The sequence below is a fragment of the Sceloporus occidentalis genome, unplaced genomic scaffold (assembly GCF_023333645.1).
Source record: "Sceloporus occidentalis isolate IW3139 unplaced genomic scaffold, rSceOcc1.0.p SCAF_3, whole genome shotgun sequence".
Taxonomy (NCBI): Eukaryota; Metazoa; Chordata; class Lepidosauria; order Squamata; family Phrynosomatidae; genus Sceloporus; species Sceloporus occidentalis.
In genome coordinates, this window is record NW_028316983.1 from 24005365 (window position 1) to 24029566 (window position 24202).

The 24202-nt window shown below is 39.2% G+C and overlaps 1 protein-coding gene across 1 annotated transcript in view; it reads left to right on the top strand.

Annotated features, from left to right (window-relative positions):
* NFATC2 (nuclear factor of activated T cells 2) overlaps positions 1 to 24202 on the top strand; it is a 161514-nt gene that overhangs the window by 132659 nt on the left and 4653 nt on the right. Inside the window, exon 10 of the mRNA XM_089518501.1 lies at positions 14751 to 14839. Within this exon, the coding sequence (XP_089374627.1) occupies positions 14751 to 14794 (44 nt within the window). The 3' untranslated portion in view covers positions 14795 to 14839. The remainder of the gene's footprint in view (positions 1 to 14750; positions 14840 to 24202) is intronic.

Sequence of the window (24202 nt, forward strand, 5' to 3'; positions counted from 1 at the left end):
GACTCGTGGCTTGCAAAACGGGGTACAAGCGTCGGCATACTCTTTCTCTCTCCCTTGCCTCACCAACTGTTTTGTTAGCTCTAGCTATAAAGAAAGGCTGAGGGATAAGCCAGACAGAGATACATGAGAGCACGTGGGGACTCAAACAGGGAAGCAATCTCTCTCCGTCTCTCCCTCCTTCCCTTGTCTCAGCAGCTGTTAGCTCTGGCTACAAAGGAAGGCTGAGGGATAAGATGCACACGCACACACAGAGAAAGAAGAGTGTGGGGACTCAAATGGGGAGCTGTTTAAAGATCCCTGACTATGAAGGAAGGGTGAGCACATCTTTTAGGAGCAGTAGTAACTTATTGCCCCATATATAAGTCGACCCATGATTTTGGAGTCCATTTTGGGGAATAGATTTCTCAAGGTATAGTTGAGTATATATAGTAATACAGGTATCCCTTGAAAGAAGATAACATCTACATTTGTAGCATGATTTAAAAACTAAGGCTGCAGTCTAATGCACATATATTAGGAGAATGCTTCCTTAAACACATTTTTGAGTAAACATGCGTAGTGAGTCCGTAGTGAAATTAGAAAAATTCCTGGAGCTCTGGGATAGAAGGAGCAAGCATAGACAACTATATGGTGTGAAGATGTTTCTTTTTAAAGTAAACAGACAGAGCATATAGACATCTGAGAGGAGGAAATGAAATATGGTACAAGAGAACAACCTTTCCTTTGGCAGTCACTGTTGGACAACCTTAGCTTGCATAGTCTGAGAGTCCATTTTTGTAACATATGTTTCAGTTTTTAAATTTTACATGTTATAGTCTATAATCCTTATAAAATTGTAGGCCCTTCACAGTACCCACCCTACAATCAAAAGTATGTGAACTTGCTTAATCATGCTCTTTTCCCCCTCCTAACTTAGAGTGCTACTGTAAATGTCACTTAGTCATACTGAAAGTGCCTGGAAGCTTTCTTCTTTTTCTTCTTATAATCTCAGAGTGATTCTTTGCAATGTGATGCAGACCTTATATATGCAGGAATGAAGAGTTTTGCAGTTCTAGTATCATGTCTTGGAACTGCAAGGGAACCTCAGAGACTTTGATAGAGCTTCAGACTGATGTTGCCTTACCATCTCTGTCGGTACCTGGATATATTCTTTTATACTATCAAATTATACCAGAGAACAGTAACAGTTATTCAGCAGCTGAGTGCATGGTTTAAAAATACAGCAAATAAATTTCAAAAAGAGCTTAAACTGATAGGACTGAATATTGGCACTGAAAATAGTATCAATTTTCAGTACCAGTGTTTTTGGAATACAGTTTTGGATTTAGTTTTGGAATACAGGCAGGGCACAATGACCTTTCTGAAGCCTGATCTGGAGATACATTTCCAGAATTTTCAGGCTCCGGTGATTTAAAAAAAAAACCCTTGGCATTATTGATGTGTAGAGGAGGTGCTATTTGTCATTTTGCCTCAGGTAATAAAATGTCTTGAAATGGTTCTTCCACTAAAAGAAAACTAAAAACAATCTATAAAAGGTACATAAACATGTAGCTTCACTTAAATTGCTGGTATAAAAAAAGATTTGCACACTTATTACTTTTAGAAATGCTGAGAAGGACTTTGCACTATAATTCTGTACCTACATAATCAAAAGTAAGACCCACTGAGTTCAGTAGATCTTACTCCCATTGAAATGAGTATGGGCATGTACAGACAGGCCAAAATAAAGCCACTTCGGGTCACTTTGGAGGTATGCTGTTTAAATGATGCATGTATCCTAAGAGGCCAGAAGCTGTGCCAAAGGACTGGAGCATGGCTTTGCATGGTTTCTGGCCTCTTAAGATGCATGCATCATTTAAACAGCATACCTCCAAAGTGACCTGAAGCGGCTTTAATTTGGCCTGTCTGTACCGGCCCTATAGGACTGTAGTGTGAAGGTTGAAGAGTGATTCAAGATGATTCTAGGCTGTATTAACAGAAGTATATTGTCTTGATTAAGGGAATCACTTTGGTCAAACTTCAACTGAAGTACTGTGTCCAGTTCTGGACACCATAATTCAAGACAAACTGGAGCGTATCCAGAGGAAGATGACTAAAATGGTGAAAGGTCTGGAAACCATGTCCTATGAGGAGCAACTTAGGGAGCTGGGTATGTTTGGCCTGGAGAAGAGAAAATTAAGCATTGACATGATAGCCATGTTTAAATATTTGAAAGGATGACATATGGAAGAAAAAGCAAGCTTGTTTTCTGCTGCTGTACACATGGAGCAATGGATTCAAATTACAGGAAAAGAGACTCCACCTCAATGTTAGTAATAACTTCCTGACAGTTAACAGTTATTCAACAGTAAAACCTGTTTATCTACTTGCACTTTTACATGCTAGGTTGGCAGAAGCTGGGACTAGTGATGGGAGTTCACTCTGTCATGTGGCACTTGGGTCTTAAACTGTCAATCTGCTGACCTTGCAGTCATTGGAGTCAGGGTCTTAACCACTAAGGCCTTTATAAATATTTCATTCTGCATGGTCTTTTGGTGGTTTTAAAAATAGGTAATGCTTCTCACTGTTTTATAGTGATGGCCTTTCTCTTCTCCTTCTAGTGCAGTCCTAATTCAAAGATGCACCTAGTGTGCCAGGTAAGAACTAGAAATCACATTATGCCAGTAGAGGTTTTGTCTATCATTTGATCTCAAAGATCTGATAACAGAGCAGTCTGCCCTCAGAATTGCTCTGGAGACTAATACTTGTCTGCAGAAGAGGCAGTAGGGGCAGAAAGGGGGTGAGGCAAAGAATGTGCAGGGCTCTATCCAAACCTTCTCTAGCCCAGAGAAACAGATACTAATCTTGCACAAAATTAAGCCAAGCCAAGGATAGTCTTAAGTAATTTCCAACATCTTAGCAGGGAAGGGTTTGGGTTCCACCACAGCTTCAGCCAGCCCTTGGCCCCCTTGATTAGTAAGGATTGCACAATTAAGCTGTTTTTAATTATATTGCTTTAATGTTTTAAAATTGTCAATTGTCTTGGGGACCTTTCCTTGGTCAAGAGTTGGCTTCTCAATGTTTTTACACAAAAGTAAACAGCACTCAAATTATAAGAGAAATCTCTGCTTTTGAGATTGCAAAATGTATCTGTTACATAATACTGTATGCTCACCCCTATACATCTCTGATATTGGGACAGGCTTGCAGCTTCAAGCCTTTCAGACAGAAGTGGGAAACAGTACTTTCCTTTAAAAGGAAATGACCTGATACTTAGAAATGACCTGATACACAGCCCTCTAGTATACTGAATACTTCTCTATACTTGCATGTGGCCTAGCTTTCTATTTTAGAAAGAAAGTTGTAGAACAACTCTGCATAATTATTACTTACCAATAAGATCTCTTACTAACGTCAGAAACATTCCTGGAGGCTCCTTAGATGAGTCTCACCATTAATCATGACCATATGGTGATTAGCTATTGGCCTGTTTGCATCAGAAAGTGTTACACTTTCCCTTCCAATGACTGATGTCATCTCTACAGAGGCATTTTGAATTCTGTAACAAAACCCACAAAATTATGTGTAAAGAAATGTGGGGAGGCAGAGGGATATTCTCCCCCATCACTGCTGTTCTAAGGGTACCTGTGGTAAATAGCTGCCTTTAAACTTACTGGAAGGTGGTGAGAACATTTGTACACAATGACTCCACTGCTTTTGCATGGCTAGAGTTTTGATTCTGAAAATAAATCAAATTGGTCTTATCTGTCTACATTTATATTGATTCTAGCAGCAGCATTTTCCCCCAATGACTGATACAAAGTCGGCTAGGACTGCTGGAAAGGAAGGGGAAACCAAAGTAAGGCACTAGTTCTTAGTTACAAATATCTAACAGGGGGAGGCAAAGCAAGTGCCTAGCAGTTACCTGTATAGCTCAGCTGCTGTGCTTTTCCTTTGTTAGTAGAGGAGAAGGGAATGGAAATGGGATTGCATGAATATGATCTCTCCAGCTTTCTTTACCAGGAAGAAAGGAGCCTTTAGAAAACCTTCTGAGTTCTAAACCAAAACAGCTGGACCCCCCCTTTTTTTTTAAGTGAAAAGTGCATCATGTAGACTAATTCAGAGGCAAAATCAATCAAACTGCAGGATCTGGTGCACCTACGCTAAAGGATTTGGGCAATGTCAGTGGAGAGAGTCTGTTGGACCTCAGGACCACATTTTGTGATTTGTGACCACCATGACAGGTAACCATAGACATCCCCATAATCCATGAATTTGTTCAAATCCTTTTGAAAGCCATCCAAGGGCATCACTGTATATTATGGCACAGTTAACTGAATCACAAAATCAGAAAGTTGGAAGAGACCTTAAGGGCCATCCAGTCCAACAACCAAAGCACCCCGACAAATGGCCATCCAGCCTCTGTTTAAAAACCGCCAAAGAAGGAGACTCTACCACAGTCTGAGGTAGTGTGTTCCACTGTCAAACAGCTCTTACTGTCAGGATGTTCTTCCTAATGTTGAGGTGGAATTTCTTTTCCTCTAGTTTGAATCCATTGCTAAGGATCCTACTCTCTGGAGCTGCAGAAAACAAGCTTCCTCCATCCTCAGTATGACACCCCTTCAAATACTTAAACAGGGTTGTTATATCACCTCTTAACTGTCTCTTCTCCAGGCTGAACATGCCCAGCCTCCCTACGTCTCTCCTCATAGGTCATGGTTTCCAGACCCTTCACCATTTTGGCCACCCTCCTCTGGAAACACTCCAGTTTCTCAATGTCCTTTTTGAATTGTGGTGCCCAAAACTGGACAAAATATTCCAGGTGGGGCCTGACCAGAGCAGAATACAGTGGCACTACTACTTCCCTTGATTTAGACACTATACTTCTATTGATGCAGCATAAAATCACATTTGCCTATTAACTGATGTTCCGCTTGTGGTCTACTAGAACTCCTAGATCCCTTTCACATGTAGTCTTGTTAAGCCAGGTGTTCCCCATCCTATATCTATGCATTTCGTTTTTTTCTGCCTAAATGTAATACCTTACATTACTCCATGTAGAAAATCATTTTGTTAGTTTTGGCCTAGCATTCTAAGCTACTAAAGTCATTTTGAATTTTGATTCTTTCCTCTGGGGTATTAGCTACTTCTCCTAATTTGGTGTCATCTGCAGATTTGATAAGCAGGCCCTCTATATAGAAGTGCACATCTATTAGTGTTGTACTAAATTGACAATGTTCATTTTTCAGCCATTTCACCCAGCTCAAAATCAGCTGTTTTGTTGCTATTGATAGCCACATCCTCCACTAATTTGCATGAGGCCCCTTTGAAGTTGGTAGCAAACACCACATTCTGTGGTAGTGAATTCCATATCTTAACTATTGTAGTTGTTATAAAGGCTTGGAGATTTAGTTTTGAGGTTTTATGTTTTGTTTCTCCTGTATTACGTTTCAGGCCGTTAATTGACTGGGGGCTTCAAAAAGGCTCCTCTTACATACATATAATTGTATATATGCAGGTTCATCGTTCTCTTTCTTCCTTTCCTTTCCTCCCCTTCTTCTCTGCCCTGCTATTAGTATTTTACTGTTGGAAGAGCACAACAGGGGCCATGTCCTTTTGCTAATTGTTGCTCTATAAACCTCCATTGTGCATGCTATGTATTAATAAACGATTAGGCAGATAGACTCTAAAAGGCCACTGACCAAAATGAGACAATATAACATATAACAGTAAAATGTAATTAAATTACAATAAAAGAGCAGATTGTAAAACAATGTAAAGCAGACAGAAGCAATAAAACAACCAGCTAAACAAAACAAAAGGAAAAAACTGATGTCTTCAGGGCCTATTTAAAAGCAGGCAATGAAGGTGCCAAGCATATCCATAAGCCATTCCAACATTTGAGCACCATAATTAAAACCCATCCTCCTTGTTCTTACCATCTGAACCTCTGTCAGGGTTAGAACCATAAGAATGGCCTCCGAACCTCGGCGAACCTCCTGAACAAGAACTAAAATAGTAGTGAGTTTGCCATGTTGAGGGCTAGCCAAAGTCTTCAATTTAGAAAGTTTATGTCTAACTCTTGAGAAATTCAGCACATGAATGAGCAGATGCCTTACTTGGAAATATTTCACTTGATTTAAATCATATGTAAACTAATATTAAACACACATTTAATATCTTCTCTGTAATTTACTAGCTATCAACCTGGGAGAGCCAAATGCTTGACTCAGACACACGTGGTCTTCCTTTTCCCAACATCAACGAAAACCATCTGGCAATGAGCATTTGCAAAAAAAAAACTTTTAAAAAGTTTTATATCATATAATTCACAGAAAGCAAATTATATTTTATAAAGATGCCACATTTATTTACTAAATAAATAAAATGTACCACATGGTAGAATTCCAAAGCGCCCAGAACCCTTTTGTTTCTCCATCCTCAGTGAAGATTCCTGCATTGATCCTAAATGAATTTTTCATGAGTCAGAAACTACCTGTTCCAGATCTTATTCTATTGATATAGGTGGTGATGAGTCAATTCAGAACTTATCTGTGTTTTTTGAAGATAAATCTTTCCTTGACTAGAAAGCAGTTCCAGGAAACTTGGAATCTTACCTGATTACAGATTTGACAATATTTGGAAGGATGAGTGTAAACTGTTAGAATTAACTGGCTCTGACTCTAAAAAAACACACACACAAAAGCAGTATATCCCAAAATATTTCTTAGCTTTGCCTGAATCTGGTGTTATGTAAAGCATCAAAAAAAAAGAAGAAAGACTGGTGTTTACAGTTTTATTCATTTTCTTGAGTTTTGAATCTTTCCCGTTATTTCCCCAAACATCCTTTTGATTCAGTGATCATGGAGTCAGTCCATGGTACTTCAACTAGTACTTAGTTGGGAGACAGCCAACAAATACCAGTTGCTGTAAGGTATATTTCAGAGGAAGGAACTGGCAAAACCATTTCTGAATTTTCCTTGCCTTTTAAAAAAAAACTTTTAAATTCATAGGGTCACCATACATTAGCAGGCGACTTATGGACATAAAGATGCTGGGCTCTATTTTAAATTGATTGGTTATGGCGGGATAATTATCCCACCATAAATGGGAGGACAAATGGGAGGTGTCTCAAGAAACCAAGATGGATGGCTAAGGAACTTTCAGCTGAGCTAAGTTTTAAGCGGGACATGTACTGTATAAGAAATGGGAAAAGAGGGAAATAACCAAGGAGGAATTCAAGCAAATAGCCAGCAAATGTAAGGGGTAAAGTCAGAAAAGCAAAAGCACAGAATGAGCTCAGGCTTGCTAGAGAGGTTAAGAACAATAAAAAGGGCTTTGGGGGGTACATCCATAGCAAAAGAAAGAAAAAGGAAATGGTAGGGCCACTATGTGGAGAAGATGACAAAATGCTAACAAGGGACCAGAGAAGGTAGAACTACTCAACACCTTCTTTACCTCAGTATTGTCAAATAAGGAAAAGGGTGCTCAACTGGAAGAAAATGGAGCAGAGGACACAATAGGAGAAATGCAGCATAGAATAAGTAAAGAGGAAGTACAGGAATACTTGGTTAAGCTAAATGAATTTAAGTCTGCAGGACCAGTTGAACTACATCCAAGGGTATTAAAAGAACTGGCAAGTGTAACCTCAGAGCCATTGGCAATAATTTTTGAGAACTCCTGGAGAACAGTAGTAGTCCCACCAGACTGGAGGAGGGCAAATGTTGTCCCCATCTTCAAAAAGTGGGGAAAAGAGGATCCTATCAATTATCATCTGGTTAATCTGACATCAATACCAAGAAAGCTTCTAGAGAAGATCATTAAACACAGAGTTTGTGAATATTTAGAAAGCAATGCCATTATCACAAAAAGTCAACATGGGTTTCTGAGAAACAGCTAATCTGATCTCTCTTTTTTTGTAAAAAATACCAGCTTGGTAGACAAAGGGAATGCTGTAGATATAGCATATCTCGATTTCAGTAAGGCCTTTGACAAGTTTCCCCATGACATTCTTGCAAAAAAGCTTGTAAAATGTGGGCTAGACAAGACGACTGTTACATGGATTTGTAATTGGTTGACTGGCCTAACTGAAAGGGTGCTCAGCAATGGCTTCTCGACCAATGGGGTCCCACAAGGTTCTGTCCTGGACCAGTGCTATTCAACATTTTTACCAATGACTTGGATGAAGGCATGCTTATCAAATTTGCAGATGACACCAAACGAGGAGTAGCTAATACCCCAGAGGACAGGATCAAAATTCAAGAAGACCTGAATCAATTGGAAAGCTGGGTCAAAGCTAACAACATGAAATTCAAGGAGAAATGTAAGGTACTGCACTTAGGGCAGAAAAATGAAATACATAGATATAGGATGGTGGACACCTGGCTTAACAATATGTGAAAGGGATCTAGGAGTCTTAGTAGACCACAAGTTGAACATGAGTCAACAGTGTGATGAAGCAGCTAAAAAGGCCAATGAAATTTTAGGCTGCATCAATAGAAATATAGTACACTCTTACCTCGGGTTACGAACGCGCCGGGATACGAACTTTTCGGGTTACGAAAAAAAAAAAATAAAAATTATTTCCGGGTTACGAAGGTTATTCCGGGTTACGAATAACCTTTTGGTGCTTTTTGGCGCTATTTCGCACCAAATCGCGGCTTCCCTCCATTAGCGCCTATGGGTTTCTCGGCTTACGAAGACTTCCGGGTTACGAAAATGGCGGCGGGACGGATTATTTTCGTAACCCGGGGGCCGAGTGTATCTAGATCAAGGAAAGTAATAGTGCCACTCTATTTTGCTTTGGTCAGGCCTCACCTGGAATACTGTGTCCAGTTTTGGCATCACAATTCAAAAAGGATGTTGACAAATTGGAGTGTGTCCAGAGGACGGTGACCAAAATGTTGAAGGGTTGGGAAGTCATGCCTTATGAGGAAAGGCTGGGTATGTTTGGTCTGGAGAAGAGATGGTTACGATGTGATATTAGAGCCTCTTTTAAATATTTGAAGGGGTGTCACATTGAAGATGGAGCAAGCTTGTTTTTTGCGGCTTCAGAGACTAGAACACGGAACAATGGATGCAAGCTACAGGAAAAGAGATTCTAACTTAACATTAGGAGGGACATCCTGACAGTAAGAACTGTTTGACAGTGGAACACACTCTCTCAGAGTGTAGTGGAGTCTCCTTCCTTGGAGGTCTTTAAACAGAGGCTGGATGGCCATCTGTCCGGGATGCTTTGATTTAGATTTCCTGCTTGGCAGGGGGTTGGACTGGATGGCCCTTGGGACCTCTTTCAACTCTAGAATTCTATGATTTTATGTGTGTTTCTAGTAGATTGTTATTCAAAGGAGCAAGCACATCCCTAGCTTTTAAACTATTAGAAGACAGGTAATGAAAGAGAACATGAATGCAATTAAAATGGAAAGGAAATATACTTAGGTACTTGTTTTTGATATGAGAAGTGTGGTGCTACAATCATATCCCTCATTTGTGTCTTAATGCTGGATTGTATTCCTTGTTGGTTGCTGATTGTGCATGCATGTTAACTATCTCATGGAATGTCCTGATGGGACAATGGCTCTGCTTGTGGTATATTAAATGATACAATTTGTTAAAGTAAGTTGAACTTCTGAGTTGGTTCCTTAGAATTTAGACTCAGTGATATTCATACACTTGCCAGCCCTCAGATTTCAGAACTCCAATCTAAAACGCAATTACCTGGAGATATATCCTATTCTGTGAGACTTACTTCACAGTAAACTTGCATATCAGTGGGCAATACCTTGATTTTCTACATAGCAGATCTCCCCTCTGTCACTTGTTACTTAGTCTTGTATTTTGCATTTATTTTTACAATAAGGTACCTGTCACTTGGTCTCCAGAGAATGAATCTGTCTGTTTGCACACAGTACCGCCTTTAACTGATTAACTGTGTGAAAGTCCTCTGGCCATCTGAAATATAATGACTTAATCACTTACAGGCTCAGGGGTGTCATTAATGATTGACAGAGATCATGCCATTTTGTATAACGAACTACAAAAATGCAAGTGGGACATTTCAGCACAGAAAAGAGCCCACTAGCTCTCTTTCTTTCTGTGTCTAATGAGAGGACATTTTGCTGTGGGCAAGCTTAAATGTGTCTACTTTGATGGTACAAAGGACCAGAAGATAGTAGGATGTGTGTACACGTTAAACATAGAGGGTGTTAAAATGCAACCTTATCTGTCCCTATTGCCAGCTGGAAACCATTCTGCTTCTCTGTATTCTGTCCTGGCCACTGAGTGCTATGCACCAGGACTGCTGTAAATCATAAATGACTTGAAGAGACACAGCAACAATCAAATGTTGTTGCACACCCATTTAAGAGCAAGTCATAGTTTTTTATGATCTATACAGTCAAAGGCTTCACTATAATTTATAAAGTACAGGCTAATTTTCCTCTGAAATTCTTTGGTGTATTTCATTATCTAACATATATTTGCACTATGATCCCTTGTGCCTCTTCCTTTTCTGAACCCAGCTTGGACATCTGGCTCCATATATGGCAAAACTCTTTGTTATAGAATTTTGAGCATCACTTTGCTTGCATGGTAAATTAATGCAATGGTCTATGGTTATTGCAATCCTTGCTGCCTCTTTTCTTGGAGACTGGAATGTATATTCAGCATTTCCATCTGTGGACCATTGTTTTGTTTTTCATATTTGTTGACAGATTTTAATTAGAACTAGAGTAGATTCTGTCTCTGTAGTATGAAGCAGCTCCATTGGTATGCCTAAGTGCTCTGAGTACAATTTCCACTACACTCTCTAAAGTTGTACGTTCATCTTCAAATGATTCCTCCTTGAGTGAATCTATCATCTTTTCACCTCTTTTATATAGTTCTTCTCTATGTTGTTTACATTGCCTTTTTATTTCTCCTTAGTCATGTAACATGTTCCCCTGCTGGTCGTAGAGCATCCATGTTCTTGGTTTAAATTTCCCTTTGATTTCTTGATTGTTGTGGAAGGGGTCTTTTTGTTGTCATCTTATGTGACCTTATCTTTTAAAAAATAAAGGACTCCCCCCTTCCTTCTGCACCCCTGGGGGGGGGGGGAAATCTTAGGATCCACCAGCCACACACACACACACACACACATACACAATGAAGCCACTCTCTTAGAGTGTTTTGTCCCATTTCTGAAACTTGAAAAATCAAAAGTCTTTATTTCAGCTCTGTATTGCTCTGGCCTATTAGAATGCAACTCACTTAAGACAGAGAACATATGCTTTAAAACATGTTTGTCTAGCCTTTTTGCTTTATGAAAAATATTAAGAGAAACAGAGTGTCATGCACGCTAAACAGGAGATCACAAAATATAATTGCTATTGGTTAGTCTATTGGCAGCGTAAGCCTAACTTACAAAGTTTCAGATATTAAACCAGAATGGGATAGGCTAACACCATTGTGATGGAAGTTGCCCCATGTAGGATCAGTTTAATTAATGTTTTGGAGAAGGGAACTAAAATGGGGGCTGCCATTTTTGTTGGCAACCTCATACTTTTGTAATGTGCCAATCTGCACTAACTCCACTTAATACTATTTGCATATTTCTGGAAGTGTGTCTAAATAAAAATTGTTACTTATTTAAGAATTTCGATTCTTCACTTTAAACTGCCATGGTGGTTTGACAGTGGCTCCTTCCTATCTGTGGGGATTTGGTTCCTGGGACCCCATGGATGGGGAAAATTGTGTGAATTCAAGTCCATATTAGTTAATAGGCAGCAATGTGCACACACCCATAAGTGTGTGCTGCCATTGACTAATATGGGGTAGGGTGATCCATGAGAGCTCCAGTCTGAGGATGGCTATCCCACCAATATGATGGGCTCAGTGTGCAATTAAAAACAGTAAAGCAGATAACAGCATTCAATTAAAAACAAAAGCCAATCCTGAAAATGCCAAGTGCCCTGATGATCAGACCAAAAGTCTGTCTAGTTCAGCACCCTGTATCCCTGCATTGGACAAACAATGCATGTGCAAAGACTCCAAGAAGAACATAAGGTCAGTTACATTCTGCTGCTTTTTGCCATCTAAGAATAATAAACTGCTTCTAAAAGCAGTTAGTTGCCAGGAGCCTGGAGACAGTGTCTATCCAGGAAGAGATACCAGGGGTGAAAGAATCAATTGGTGATGCTTGGAGGTGGAGCTTTTTTCCCAAAGGGTTACTTACAATTCCTGGGCAATGACCATGAACACCCTTTTAAAAGATGTTCATGTATTACAAACTAAAGGATGTCTGGAAAGAAAAAAACTGAAGAAGATTCCAACCGCAGTAGCAAAAAGCCTTTGTGGACAACAATGCATTATTACACCAACAATGTAATAGGACTATTATAAATAGTTCCATTTAACGTTTCTGTCAAAACAAATTCTAGTATAATGAGTACAGTGGAACTTTAATGAGGTCTGGCTGAAAGACCAAAATGCAATTGAACAAGAGGCCATGTGTTGAGAATATGTGTAAAGACTTTGAGGACTTTTCTGAAACCTCTCTCTCATGTCTTTCTTATGTCTTTCTGTCTTTCTCGTGCGATAAGACATAAAAATATGCAGTACAAGAAAAATTAAGTTATTTTTTCTGCTAGTAGTTTTTAGATTTATACTACTTAGTAAAATCATCATGATGCAGATCGATTTCCCACAGGAGGACTGAACTACTTTGACAGGCCTAGGGGCAATTCCTCTCCTCTGGAACCCTGCAAAGGGTGTACAAAAGTGAGAAAAATGAGGAAAACTGAAAGTGGCTGAAAATCCAGTTCTGATTTTGAAAATAGGTTTTTAAAAAATATTAATCAGTGGAGTGGAGGTTGATACCTACTTAAAATATGAATCACCATTCCTGAAAGCTTCCAAAAGAGGCGATTCAACCTTATTTGCCAGAAAAAGGGTGGTCTTGGAGGCTGAATGCAGGATGTTTGCCCACCCAAATATACAGTGAGTGAAAATGAGTACATCCAGGTGCAGAGAATTAGTATAAGCTTAGCCATAATGTAGCAGCGCTATAAGAGTAAGCTTATTGCAGTAAAAGTGTAGAAACATTTCTGTGCTTAGAATGTTTTCAGTGGAGGATAGGGATGTAAATCTCACAGATCTCATCCTTGCATGCTAGAATGAAAAATGTAAAAGAAAAAAAATTTACTCGGTGAGATTGTGATGTTTTTGTGCATTTTTGAAGCAAGTGCTTTTTTGTGAGCACTTTCCCACAGATAGTGTAATTTTGATGCCAGGCACAGTTGCCACTAGCTTATTACACAAGAGTTTTTAAAAAGCAGAAACATTCAACAGATTGTATTTTTTAATCAATAATTCCATTCTTCCCTGCTTTCCATAAGTGTGTGTTGTGATTAACAAAAAGGAGATCCAGGTTTGTGCCGAGTCTTCCTGGCACATATTGCAGACACCTTGATAGGGGGAAAATACCCTTTTGCTCATCATTTCATTCTGGTGTAGGAAGTGAACAATCTCTCAGAAGTCAAAAGGTTTTCTGACAGGGTGTGTCGAGGACAAAAAATCTGGCAAATACTCTTGACATCACTAGTGGAGGTAGGAAAACTATGATTTTTTGAAAGAGGGGTGTGAAAGTGCAGACTTATGTAGGCTCCCTTCAAAGGAAATTCTAATGCTTAATGTTTTGCTATTGGACAGGTTAGAGTTGCTCACTGGTGAGGGAAAGACACCTTGAATACATTGCCAATGTGTTATACTAGATGTGCAGAAATAGCGAAACCAGTGATGAAGAAATGTTTTTCACTGCATACATCAAACATCCAGCTAATAAACTGAGACTCCATTCTTCAAGGCATTTTGTAGTTAGTAAAAAACTGAATTGTTTGCAGATCAGGAAAGGAAGGAAAATACAGTGGTCCCTTGGTATCCACTTGAGATTGGTTCCAGGACACCCCCATGGATATCTAAATCCATGGATGCTCAAGACTCATTATATACAATGGGGAACTAAAATGGTGTCCTTTATCTGAAAATGGCAAAAATCAAGGTTTGCTTTTGGGATTTTTAAAATTATTTATTTATTTGCAAGCCATGAATGCTTCAATCGGTGGATACAGAGAGCTTATTGTATGTGCCTTTAAGTTACCTGCTGACTAATGGTGACCCCATTTGTTTAATAGGATTTGCTTAGGCAAAAAATATACAGATGTACTGTAGTTTGCTTTCTTCTGAATTTAGGGTATTTCTTGCTCGCTCCCCATCCATGTTCTGACTCTGATTACCTTCCAAGATCAGACAGGATCTGGTTGGTGTCTTCAGAGTACTGAAGTATTCATTTTCAGATGACACATATCCATATACTGTATCTACATGAAACATAGTTGGTAGTTACTATTCCCCTTGTAGTTTTCATCTATACACCAGATACAGTTTCTTAAAATTATTAATATTTTTCCACCAGTCAATTAGTAAAACTACTGTGAATATTATTTCCAAAGTAAAAGACATGGCTTTTCTTCAACACTGGGCTAATACATACATTTGCATCTTCATTACTCAGAATGCCTGGAAGACAGAAACTCAGGAAAGGTACTTCAGGTGTGCCCCCTTCTGTGTCAAGATTTTGTCTGAATACTGGTTGGTTAGCCGAGGGATGCATAGGAAAATGATTCATGTTTTAGTATTTAATGTGAAACAAAAACCAAACATTGTAACATTTGACCTTATAGCAGGGTCAAAGGTTACATTTCTTTCTCAAAAATGGTTTTGCAAATCTTTTTCAGAGCTGATAGATACACACCTTAGCTGGATACAAAACATTATATGAAACAGAATGACTGTGCTTTTTTGATCCAAGCAATCAAAGTCCAAGGTAATTGATATTTTCCTAAATTTTGTCTAGCTAAAGCTTTTCTTAAATCTTGTATGATCTAGTTGGTTTTGTCCTGTCAATATCATTTTGGTTATTGCTCAGTTGAAAGGCTAATTGCATAAATCGCTAATATTTGGGGAGGTATGGAAGAGGCACTGTGGAATTGGGGAGTGTTGCATGCTTATGTTTGAAATCATTGAAAGTTGACAACAGGAACGTATTTACATTGACATCACTAGGATTTGATAATCCAATGACCTGTGCCTGTTTTAAAAAAGAACACATTGCCTGTTGTCCACCTCTTTTTTCATGCCCAAGTTGGTTTTTGGCCTCTTCTCTGCACTGGGTTTACATAAGCTGCTCTCATTGTGTAAACAAATATATCCTTAATTTCAGTAGGGATCTTGTATTTGGAGCAGGTACTGCCTATGCAGGGTTTCATATATGTACTTACGCAGCATAGCTAGGAAAGAATTATTTTGTAAAACTAACTTTAGAATTTTTTGCACTGACTAGTGACTTGATCTAGATGTTCCTACATCATTCTCTCAAAAAGAGAGAGAATGATACAAAAATTGGCAATCCAGTCCTGCATGAGTATTGCAGAAGTGTTGTTTTGTACATATCTGCTATTGCCACATTTAGCTTGCTTTCAGGCTGCTGTTTGAGAGAATGATGGTTTGAATTAACCTTGTTTTGTTGAAATTACCATTACATATGACACCATGGTTAACCTCAGCAAGGCAAGACAGTATGCTACTCTAGGGAAGTGCTTTTTCCGAAAGCTGGCTACCAGTTCGGAGAAGGAAGTCAACCAATTTGTGTGATCTGCATAGCAGCATGCTTTTCAGTGTATACCAGTTACTGGTATGAGGCAGCAGTAGCAAGGAGAGGCCTTTTGTCATTACTGCTTTTGTGCTTGTTAAATGTTTCTGCTTGGTCATTGGACTAGTTGAATCCTAGCATGTCTCTTATATTAAAATATTCAGTATGAGTTGTGATGTAAATGTGAAGGGAGCAAATTAACCAACCAACCTGAACTTTACAGAGCACTCTAGCTGTATTGGTATGATGTGGATGAATCTGTGCAACAGTTAATTTATGCTGAGGAGCTCACAGGGAATCCTTAAATGCAACTCAACTGGCATTTATAACTTATTGGAAGGGTACTGAAAATGGTTGATACTGTTGCTTACAATTGTTGGTTAAACTGCTGTACTGGCATATACTAAAGCAATAAAATTCTTAAGGACATAGTGAATGTTTACATGAATGAACTCCTTCCACATGTACAACACACTAGTTGAGTTGTATGCATATGCCCGTAGGCTGTTCTTGAGTGCACACCCTTATTCAAAATCTGTTGTCCACAACAGTATAATCCTACATACACAGCACTCTCCTTTATCTAAACCCCTGATTATCTTAATCTTTTGGATGTCTTCCCAGCTATTTGGCTAAATGAGGGCACATTTTTATTAGATATTTACAGGAATCAAAGCACAGTATTCAGGCCTCAGGAATTTTTGGACTCTTTACCACTATCTCCCCCTTCCCCCTTCCATTGCAAAGACAGAATGAGTCATAATAAGCTGTAGATATCTTCTGCACAATCATCAAAAGTACATAAAATATGAGAGTATTGGAAAAAGTGAATATGAAACAGTTGTTTACCCTTTCCTGTGATACAAAGGGTTGAGAGGAAGGTTGCTATGAATTTAACATAGAACAGGTTTAAAAACAATATGCTTCTCCCACAAGCATAAACACACGCAGATCACATATTTGATTTACAGGATGCATTAAAGTTAGTTCAAAAGGGACCTCACAAAGATAGGGCCATTGATGATTCATTTAGAGCATGCATGCAGCATGTGCTAAGCAGTACACTCAAACATAATAGAAACTCAAAGAAAACATTGCATTTAAGACTATCAACCAGTTAAAGAATGCTTAGTTAATTAATTTTATATTAGTTAATCAATTAGCTAATTAATTTTATACCGATTTAATCAATTGATAAGCAAAAAAAAAAAAAAACACCACCTGGATATACCAAATGTTCAACAGAAACACTATATCTTGCTTAGTGAAAGAAGTGCAGGATAATTTTTAGATTAATAAATAAAATACATATCTCATTCACTGACACAACATCTGCCTTTTCTATAATAAGACATGAAAAATAGGGTCAAATATTAATCTGTACTTCCTCTGCAGCTCCATCAAATAAAATCTAACCCCAAATTTTGGTCGATTAATCTACCAGTTAAACTAGTTTGCCTTGCACCTTCAGTTACACAATATTTTTTAAAAGAAAAAAGGGACACCCATATGGCATCACTGCGTAGCCAATACTGGCTTCTGAATTTATGCTGGCCCTATGACTAACTTCACTGGTAGTCATGTCAGACAGCATGAACCCTGGGTTTATTAACATATCTGTGCACATCAGTGTTCAGCCTGTTAGTCTGTCATACCCTGGTATACAAGTTCAACCACTCATACATATAAACCCACTCATACAGCCTTAGATAAATGTGCTGCTAGGCATATGTTGAAGTTTAGGATGTGCTTGAACCCTGAACTTTAAGAGAGCTGACTGCGCTGTTGTCATGTGTTGCCTAGAGAAGATACAGAATTGTTGCCTGACATAGTTATAACCATTTGCATCCAATACTCCATACTGTCCAACTCTCCTTGTCAAAACTACAGCACTCATAGATGTTGCCACATTAATAGTGCTTCCACATGTCTAGACAGCACTAGGGATTAGCTGTTTGGAGCTCAGACCTGCCCTGAAGGACTACTAAAGATATTGGCTCAGTTGCTTCTACACATGCCAGTTAACACATGCGGGTTCTTGTTTAACTGAGAGGATAGCTATTGCAAAGAGAAATACAAAAACAATTGGAAGTAGACATGTCATATATCAGCTATATTAGCTAGAAGAGGATTGTTGAATCTCCATGCATGCATTGTTTTAATAGACTAAAACAATGGTGGTGGTGGTGGGGAGAGATACCAGTGTATTCCCCAAACGTTTCTCTTTTTGTATTCCCAATCTTGTTGAACACTATGAAGGTTATTACACCGGGGTTAAAACGTTCCCTGGTGCGTTCTAACGTGCCCACACAGGCATCGCCTTTGTCGCCGGGCGTTCCAATCATGTTCCTGTTGCGTTCCAGAGGGCGCCATTTCTGAGAACTGTTTTTAAGCGTCCCCAGAAATGGTGCCCTCTGGAACTCAATGGGAACGCGATTGGAATGCCCGGCGGCAAAGGCGGCATTCCGGTTGCGGTAAAATGGGGTTCTTGGCCCCATCGCATTCCTGTCACGTTCCATGCGCGCTCCCGCGCGGGCACATTAAAACATACTGGGGAATGTTTTAACCCTGGTGTGATAAACTAAAAAGTCTCAATGAAACTCTTTAAAAAGAGTTTGTGTATCTCCAGCACCTTGACTAGCCTACTCAAGTCTCCTCAGGGAGTTCCCTTGGGTGATCAAGGAAGAAAGCAGTTTTGACCTGCTTTTTAAAATTAGAGAGATGCAGTTCAAATTATTTTTTACAAGTTCCTTTGAGAAAGGCCAGAATTAGTCTGCTGAAAGCCACTCTTTTGTTTTGGTTCTGGCTTTACAGCTGTTTATGCTGATCATCTTTCGTGATACTTTCAACAGATTCTTTCAATATGTGACATGTTGTGATGCAGGCAAAAGCAGCTTCAAACTGCATTTCTAAGTATGCTCTAGTCCCATGCTCACTGGCAGCTGGTGGCTTCTGTATCTGTGGAGCAATGACAGTGCTGTGCTTTTAAGACTCCAGAGGAGCTATCCAAAGTGTTCAGAATCTTCACTAAAGTTTGAGCTAAAACCCAGAATGGATTCACCATCCCACTAAGCTGGAAGCCATCAGCTGCCCCTGGCCATGCTTCAGTCTCACTGACTATGAAGAGACTTACTCACAAGTAAATGTAAAATGGATTGCACTAGAAAACATCTATACTTTGCTAAACAACTTATCTTTATTGTCAGCATGTTTAGTATGGAGTAATTCACATCCATGAAAGGTAGAAATGTTGCAATGCTTTTATTATAGCTGTAGCTAACAGCTGTGATCCTAATCTACATGCCTATTTTCACGTCTGTGTGTGAGGAATTTTTTATGTATGGAGAACAGGGCTAAAAATCTTTGTTCATTTCATTCTTGTATGCAAGAATGAATAATTCCAAACATTTATTCTCCGCACTGGGCCAGATTATGAGAGTTTTTGCATACTGTTCAATGATTTTTCACACTTTTATGAAAAAAAGGGGGCAAAGCACATTTTGTACAAAACCCCAACATTTTTTTCCCACAGAAAACACTTTTTTTTGCTCAGAACACACTGTTTCTCCATACACAGCCATGTTTTTGTGTTTTTTTTTAAAAGGCCGTACTTATTAAAACAATTTTGTCACAAGTCCTGGATGTCAAAATATATTTTCTCAATGAAGTGTTTCAGTTTTTCAATATACTCTTTCCCATGTGGCACAAGAAAATTTGCAAGCATCCTTTGCATCTGTAATTGAGAACCATTCAATTATAAGAATGTCCATCTGTGCCCTGAAGTGGGGCAGACACAGGTCTGCCACCTCAACAAAATCTAGTTATATGTAGTGTTTGACACATAGTATCTTGTGGATGCAACCCAGAGAAAAACATCTCACTGAAATAAATAAATTTTGATTCCTATTAAATTCTCTAAAATATGGAATGCTACTCCCTCCTTGAATATAACATTTCACCTGGTAACCAGAGGTGACCAGCGGGTGTCTTTTCATACTTGGCACTTTTCATACTTGACACTTATAGCACCATGATTTTACTTTAACTACCATGGCTACATTCATGGAGTCCTGGGGGTTTTAGTTTGGTGAGGCATTAACCCTCTCTGGCAGACAATTCTAAGTACCCCCCCCCCCCCAAAAAAAAAGGCTATATCCTGTAACTTGTCATAGATGAGAACCAGGACACGTCTGGCCAAGCAACATCAGAGTGTACTAATGAGGAAAACCATACAAGCCAGGAAAGGCTGCAGCAGTTTGCTTTTGCCTGAGCCTACTTCAGATTCCACCTGCACCTCTCCTCTCCTCTTGCAGAATTACATGAGTGTAAACTACTTTTGTACTTTGAATTTAGTTTGCAGTAACTGAAGTAAGCTGAGGACAAAAAGGGTATGTGAGAGGAGAAACTGGGACATTTAAAAAGCAACTGAAAAGTGAGATGAGGGAGTATTTTATCAGAATTTTTCTTGACAAATCAGGGCAATCGGAGGGTATGAAACTGCAAATCCCAGGTTTCCATAGGAGGAAACTATGGCAGATAAAGTGGAATCATAGTGGTCTAACTGTGTAGTGTAAAAGAGCCTCAGGAAGTTCACACAGGCGATTGCATAGGTGAAGCTCTTTTGGAGAAGAAGTGTTCTTCATTTTTTTCATTTGCTACTAACATAGACGCATTACAGACTGCCCATTTTGGGCGGTCTGCCGGTGCCGTCATTTGCAGCACCGAGGAGCCCCAGCAGCCAAACTGCGTGGCTCCTCGGCGCTGCAAAAAAGCCCCAAAATGGTGCTTCTTCTTGCAGTGCGCTAATGATGCCGCAAGGCACCAATGGCGCACTCGCAGCGCCATTAGCGTTGCATGACGAGCGGACGCTAGGCATCCATGACGTCAAAATGGCGGCGCCCATGTAGAACGGGTGCTGCAATTTTGTATGTCCCCAGGACGTACTAGGGTTAGGGGGGTCCGTAAAGGACACCCTTTCCTAACCCTAGTACGTCCTGGGGACGTACTTTACGCCCGTGCGGAACGGGCCATAGAAAACAAGGATAGTGATAGATGTGGGGCGCAGTATTTAATACTATCAACCTATTTGACAGGGTGATTTTAAACAAAAATGAACTAGCCTGCTAAAAGGCTATTAGTCTATATTTTCATGCCAGCCACAGATGCAAGGGCTTCCTATCTTCTGCAGCTGTCATGAGAATGTGTACGACTAGCATTTCACTCAGCTGGTTAATTTTTATTTTATTTTATTTTTTATAGGCTAGTAGCATTTGTTACTTTATGAGTCTACAAATCTCTGCATTGTGCTTTATCTGTTCCCAGAGGCCCTTACGTCAGTATTCATAATAAAATTAATGTCATTTGGTCTTTAATCCAGTAGGGGTTTTCCTTAGATTTTAAAATGTTAAACCTGCCCGGCCATCCCTATTTTGGCTGTCAGAAGTGCTTTATAACAGGGAAAATGTCACAGGTTGATTTCATTAAATAAAAGGAAATGTCCCTACAAACCAGTGTGTGTGTAAACTTAACTATGTGAACAAATATGTTGATAAATAAAGCAGCCTGTAGCTTCAGTCTATTTGTTTACAGAAAGGAAATGACCCTCCAGTCTCTCTTTAGTGTTGATGCCCACCTTTTTTTTCTCTTTACCTAACTGCTATTTTTAGCACTCAAGAGGCTGAAAAATTTCCATTGAAGATCTGCTCTTCTCATTTCCTGGGTAGAGAAAACAGGAAGCTTTTTTTTTCAAAAGCAAACCAGCCTTCAGTCAACCATTGGTGAAACTTGATCAATTTCACCTCCCACTGGCTACTCCTTTGCATTGCAGCTCACCAGAAAGACAAGAGGTTTGGTAACAAATACACTGCAAAGCCTCCTTTCTTTTAAAAATGCAAGCGCTTCCTTGGTCATCCAACTATAACAAAGCACAGCCTGATTCCATGTGTATCAAAGAAGAACGGAACTAAGTGGGACTCGTGTAAAGAGTGTGTTAGGTTGTACATCCATGGATTATAAAACGGTCATTCATTGATGATTTGACACATTTTTTTCCCTTTACCCATCCTATGAAGTTCATTGGAAGCAATCGTGGATAACACTGTGGCCTTAGAATCACAGAATGATAGAATCATATCAAGCTTTATCATACTAGCCGAGATCCCGCAAATGGGTTTGAAACGAGAGTTAAATTAAATTCGAATTTAAACAGAGCCTGCAAACTCAGGAAGTTTATCACACTGAATTGCTGCTAAAGTGAAATGACATGAAGTTAAACTGAAGTTAAAGCAGAGAAAAACGCCACCTTTTTACTTTCAAAATTTCCCCAAAGTAAAAAACTGCCATTTTCCTCCACTTTAACTTTAGTTTAACTTTACGTTATTTCACGTTAACAGTGACGTTGTGTAATAAACCTAAGGCATTTCTAGGTTTTCTCTAATTTAACTCTAGTTTAAATCCCATTTTCCTGTGGGATCTCGCTAGTGTGATAAACCCCATAGAGTTGGAAGAGGTCTCAAGGGCCATCCAGTCCAATTCCTTGCCATGCAGGAATACACAATCTAAGCATCCCCAACAGATGGCCATCCAGCCTCGGTTTAAAAACCTCCCATGAAGGAGACTCTACCATATTCCTGAGGGAGTGGGTTACATACAGAGGGAGGGAGGCTGGAGGGAGGGAGATTATACAGCTCCCTGCCTAGGCCCTGAGATCCCAGGGGAGGTCCTTCAGGGAAATAGTTGGTGGGAACACAAGACAGGGCCTCCTCGATGACTGCCCCTAGTCTATGAAACTCCTTTCATTGAGAGGGCAGAATGACTCCCCTGCTATTCTTCTATCAGCAGGCAACAAATTTTTCCCTTTTATTCTGATAGGCTATTGGAACCAAAGATTTTGAAGGGGGTTGTTGATGTGTATTTTTGTTTCTTACTTACAGCAACCCTAAGGTGATTTTGTGGGGATGAGAGTGTATGACTCACCCATGGTCACCAAATGGGTTGCCATGGCCAAGCTGGGAATCAAACCATGATCTCTAGAATCCCAGTTCTACACTCAGACCACCACACCACACTGTTTTTCTTAAAGAGGGATCAGTATTATTTTAAATTTTACTATTTTTAATTGCTTATTATCCTTAGTAGTACTAAAGCGGTTTAAAGCACACTCTCAGAAAGGCTAATAAGCAATTAAATATAGTAAAGAGAGTACTATTAAAATAATTTAATAGTTTACTGCAATTTTAATAGTTTAATCCTATTTTAATGTTGTTAATTTAACAATTGTGAAACTCAAAGGCAAACATTTGGCTTAATAGTTGGGATTATTATTCAAGATTATTGAATAACAAGAAACATCTGAGAGTTTGTTAGCATTGCAGTCTGAATTTGGCAAAATACCTGAGGTGGCAAGGTTGTAAATTTTTTCAGAACCCCAGGGGCATATTTACAGAAGTCAAGGATTCGTCAGAATGTTTCTGAAAACAAGAACAGCAATCCTGGTCTGGACAGTAAGGCAGGAAGTTGCTGTCAAGACCTGCTTACACAGTGGCTGCATTTTGACATAATAACAAACCAGAATTTCAAAAAATTCTGGCCTGTTGCTGAAAGACAGCATGCTCCACAATTGGCTGTGGGATTAGCTAAGTAACAAGGAAGCACAAGCTTCCCATTGTGGGTAAACCTGGAATCTTAATTGTCACTCCCTTAAACCAGTGTTTGAAGTAGGTTTCCTGATTGTTCTCTTTTTCTTTTCTAAATTAGCAGCAGATATATAGGAAGGGGAGAACCTGGATCGCCACCAAACATAAGGGAGAAAATTTAAACTCCCGTTTCCTAGTTTTCTTACCAAAAGTTACCCTTCCTTTAGTGGTGCTATTTGCATCTATTTTTTTTTTTAATTTCTCAATTTCTTCTTTTTAATTTAATGAATAGTTGCTTTGATATTTTTGTGTGTTATGCTTTGGAGTGTTGTGAGCTTAGTGGAGATTTTGGACAGATGACAGTGATTGTGGCACATTCATGTGAAGTCATGGGTAGTGTGCACTAGTTTACATTAAAAAAAGGAGTCGGAGTCCACTGGCTAGCCATTGTATAATGAATAGTAGTGGATCAGAGATGTTTTTCTAAGCATCTGATCAACAGATACCAGAGAATGGGAGTTCATCAGAGATGTTTTCCAAAATGATATGGTAGTATGAAGGGTCCTATAAGTGCAAAACACATAACTGACCAACAAATGTTCATGCTACTTGATTCACAATACACATATTCCCTAGCATCACTTGGATACCTTGCATATTTTAACCAGGCAGAGTTGTCAGTTTTTAAAAATACAATTAAGGCCCACAGGGCTTGAATCTTTTGAAGTTAGAAGCATACTTTAATTCTGATGCTTCCTTCTCATGTCTGATATGAAACTAATGCTGTGATGTCTACCATTCTGAAACAGCTGGCTGTGCTGGATTTTTCATTCATCCCAACATTATGAAGATCTCCAGCATTTTTAAACTATTAGTTTCTTTCCACGTGAGGAAGAATCACATG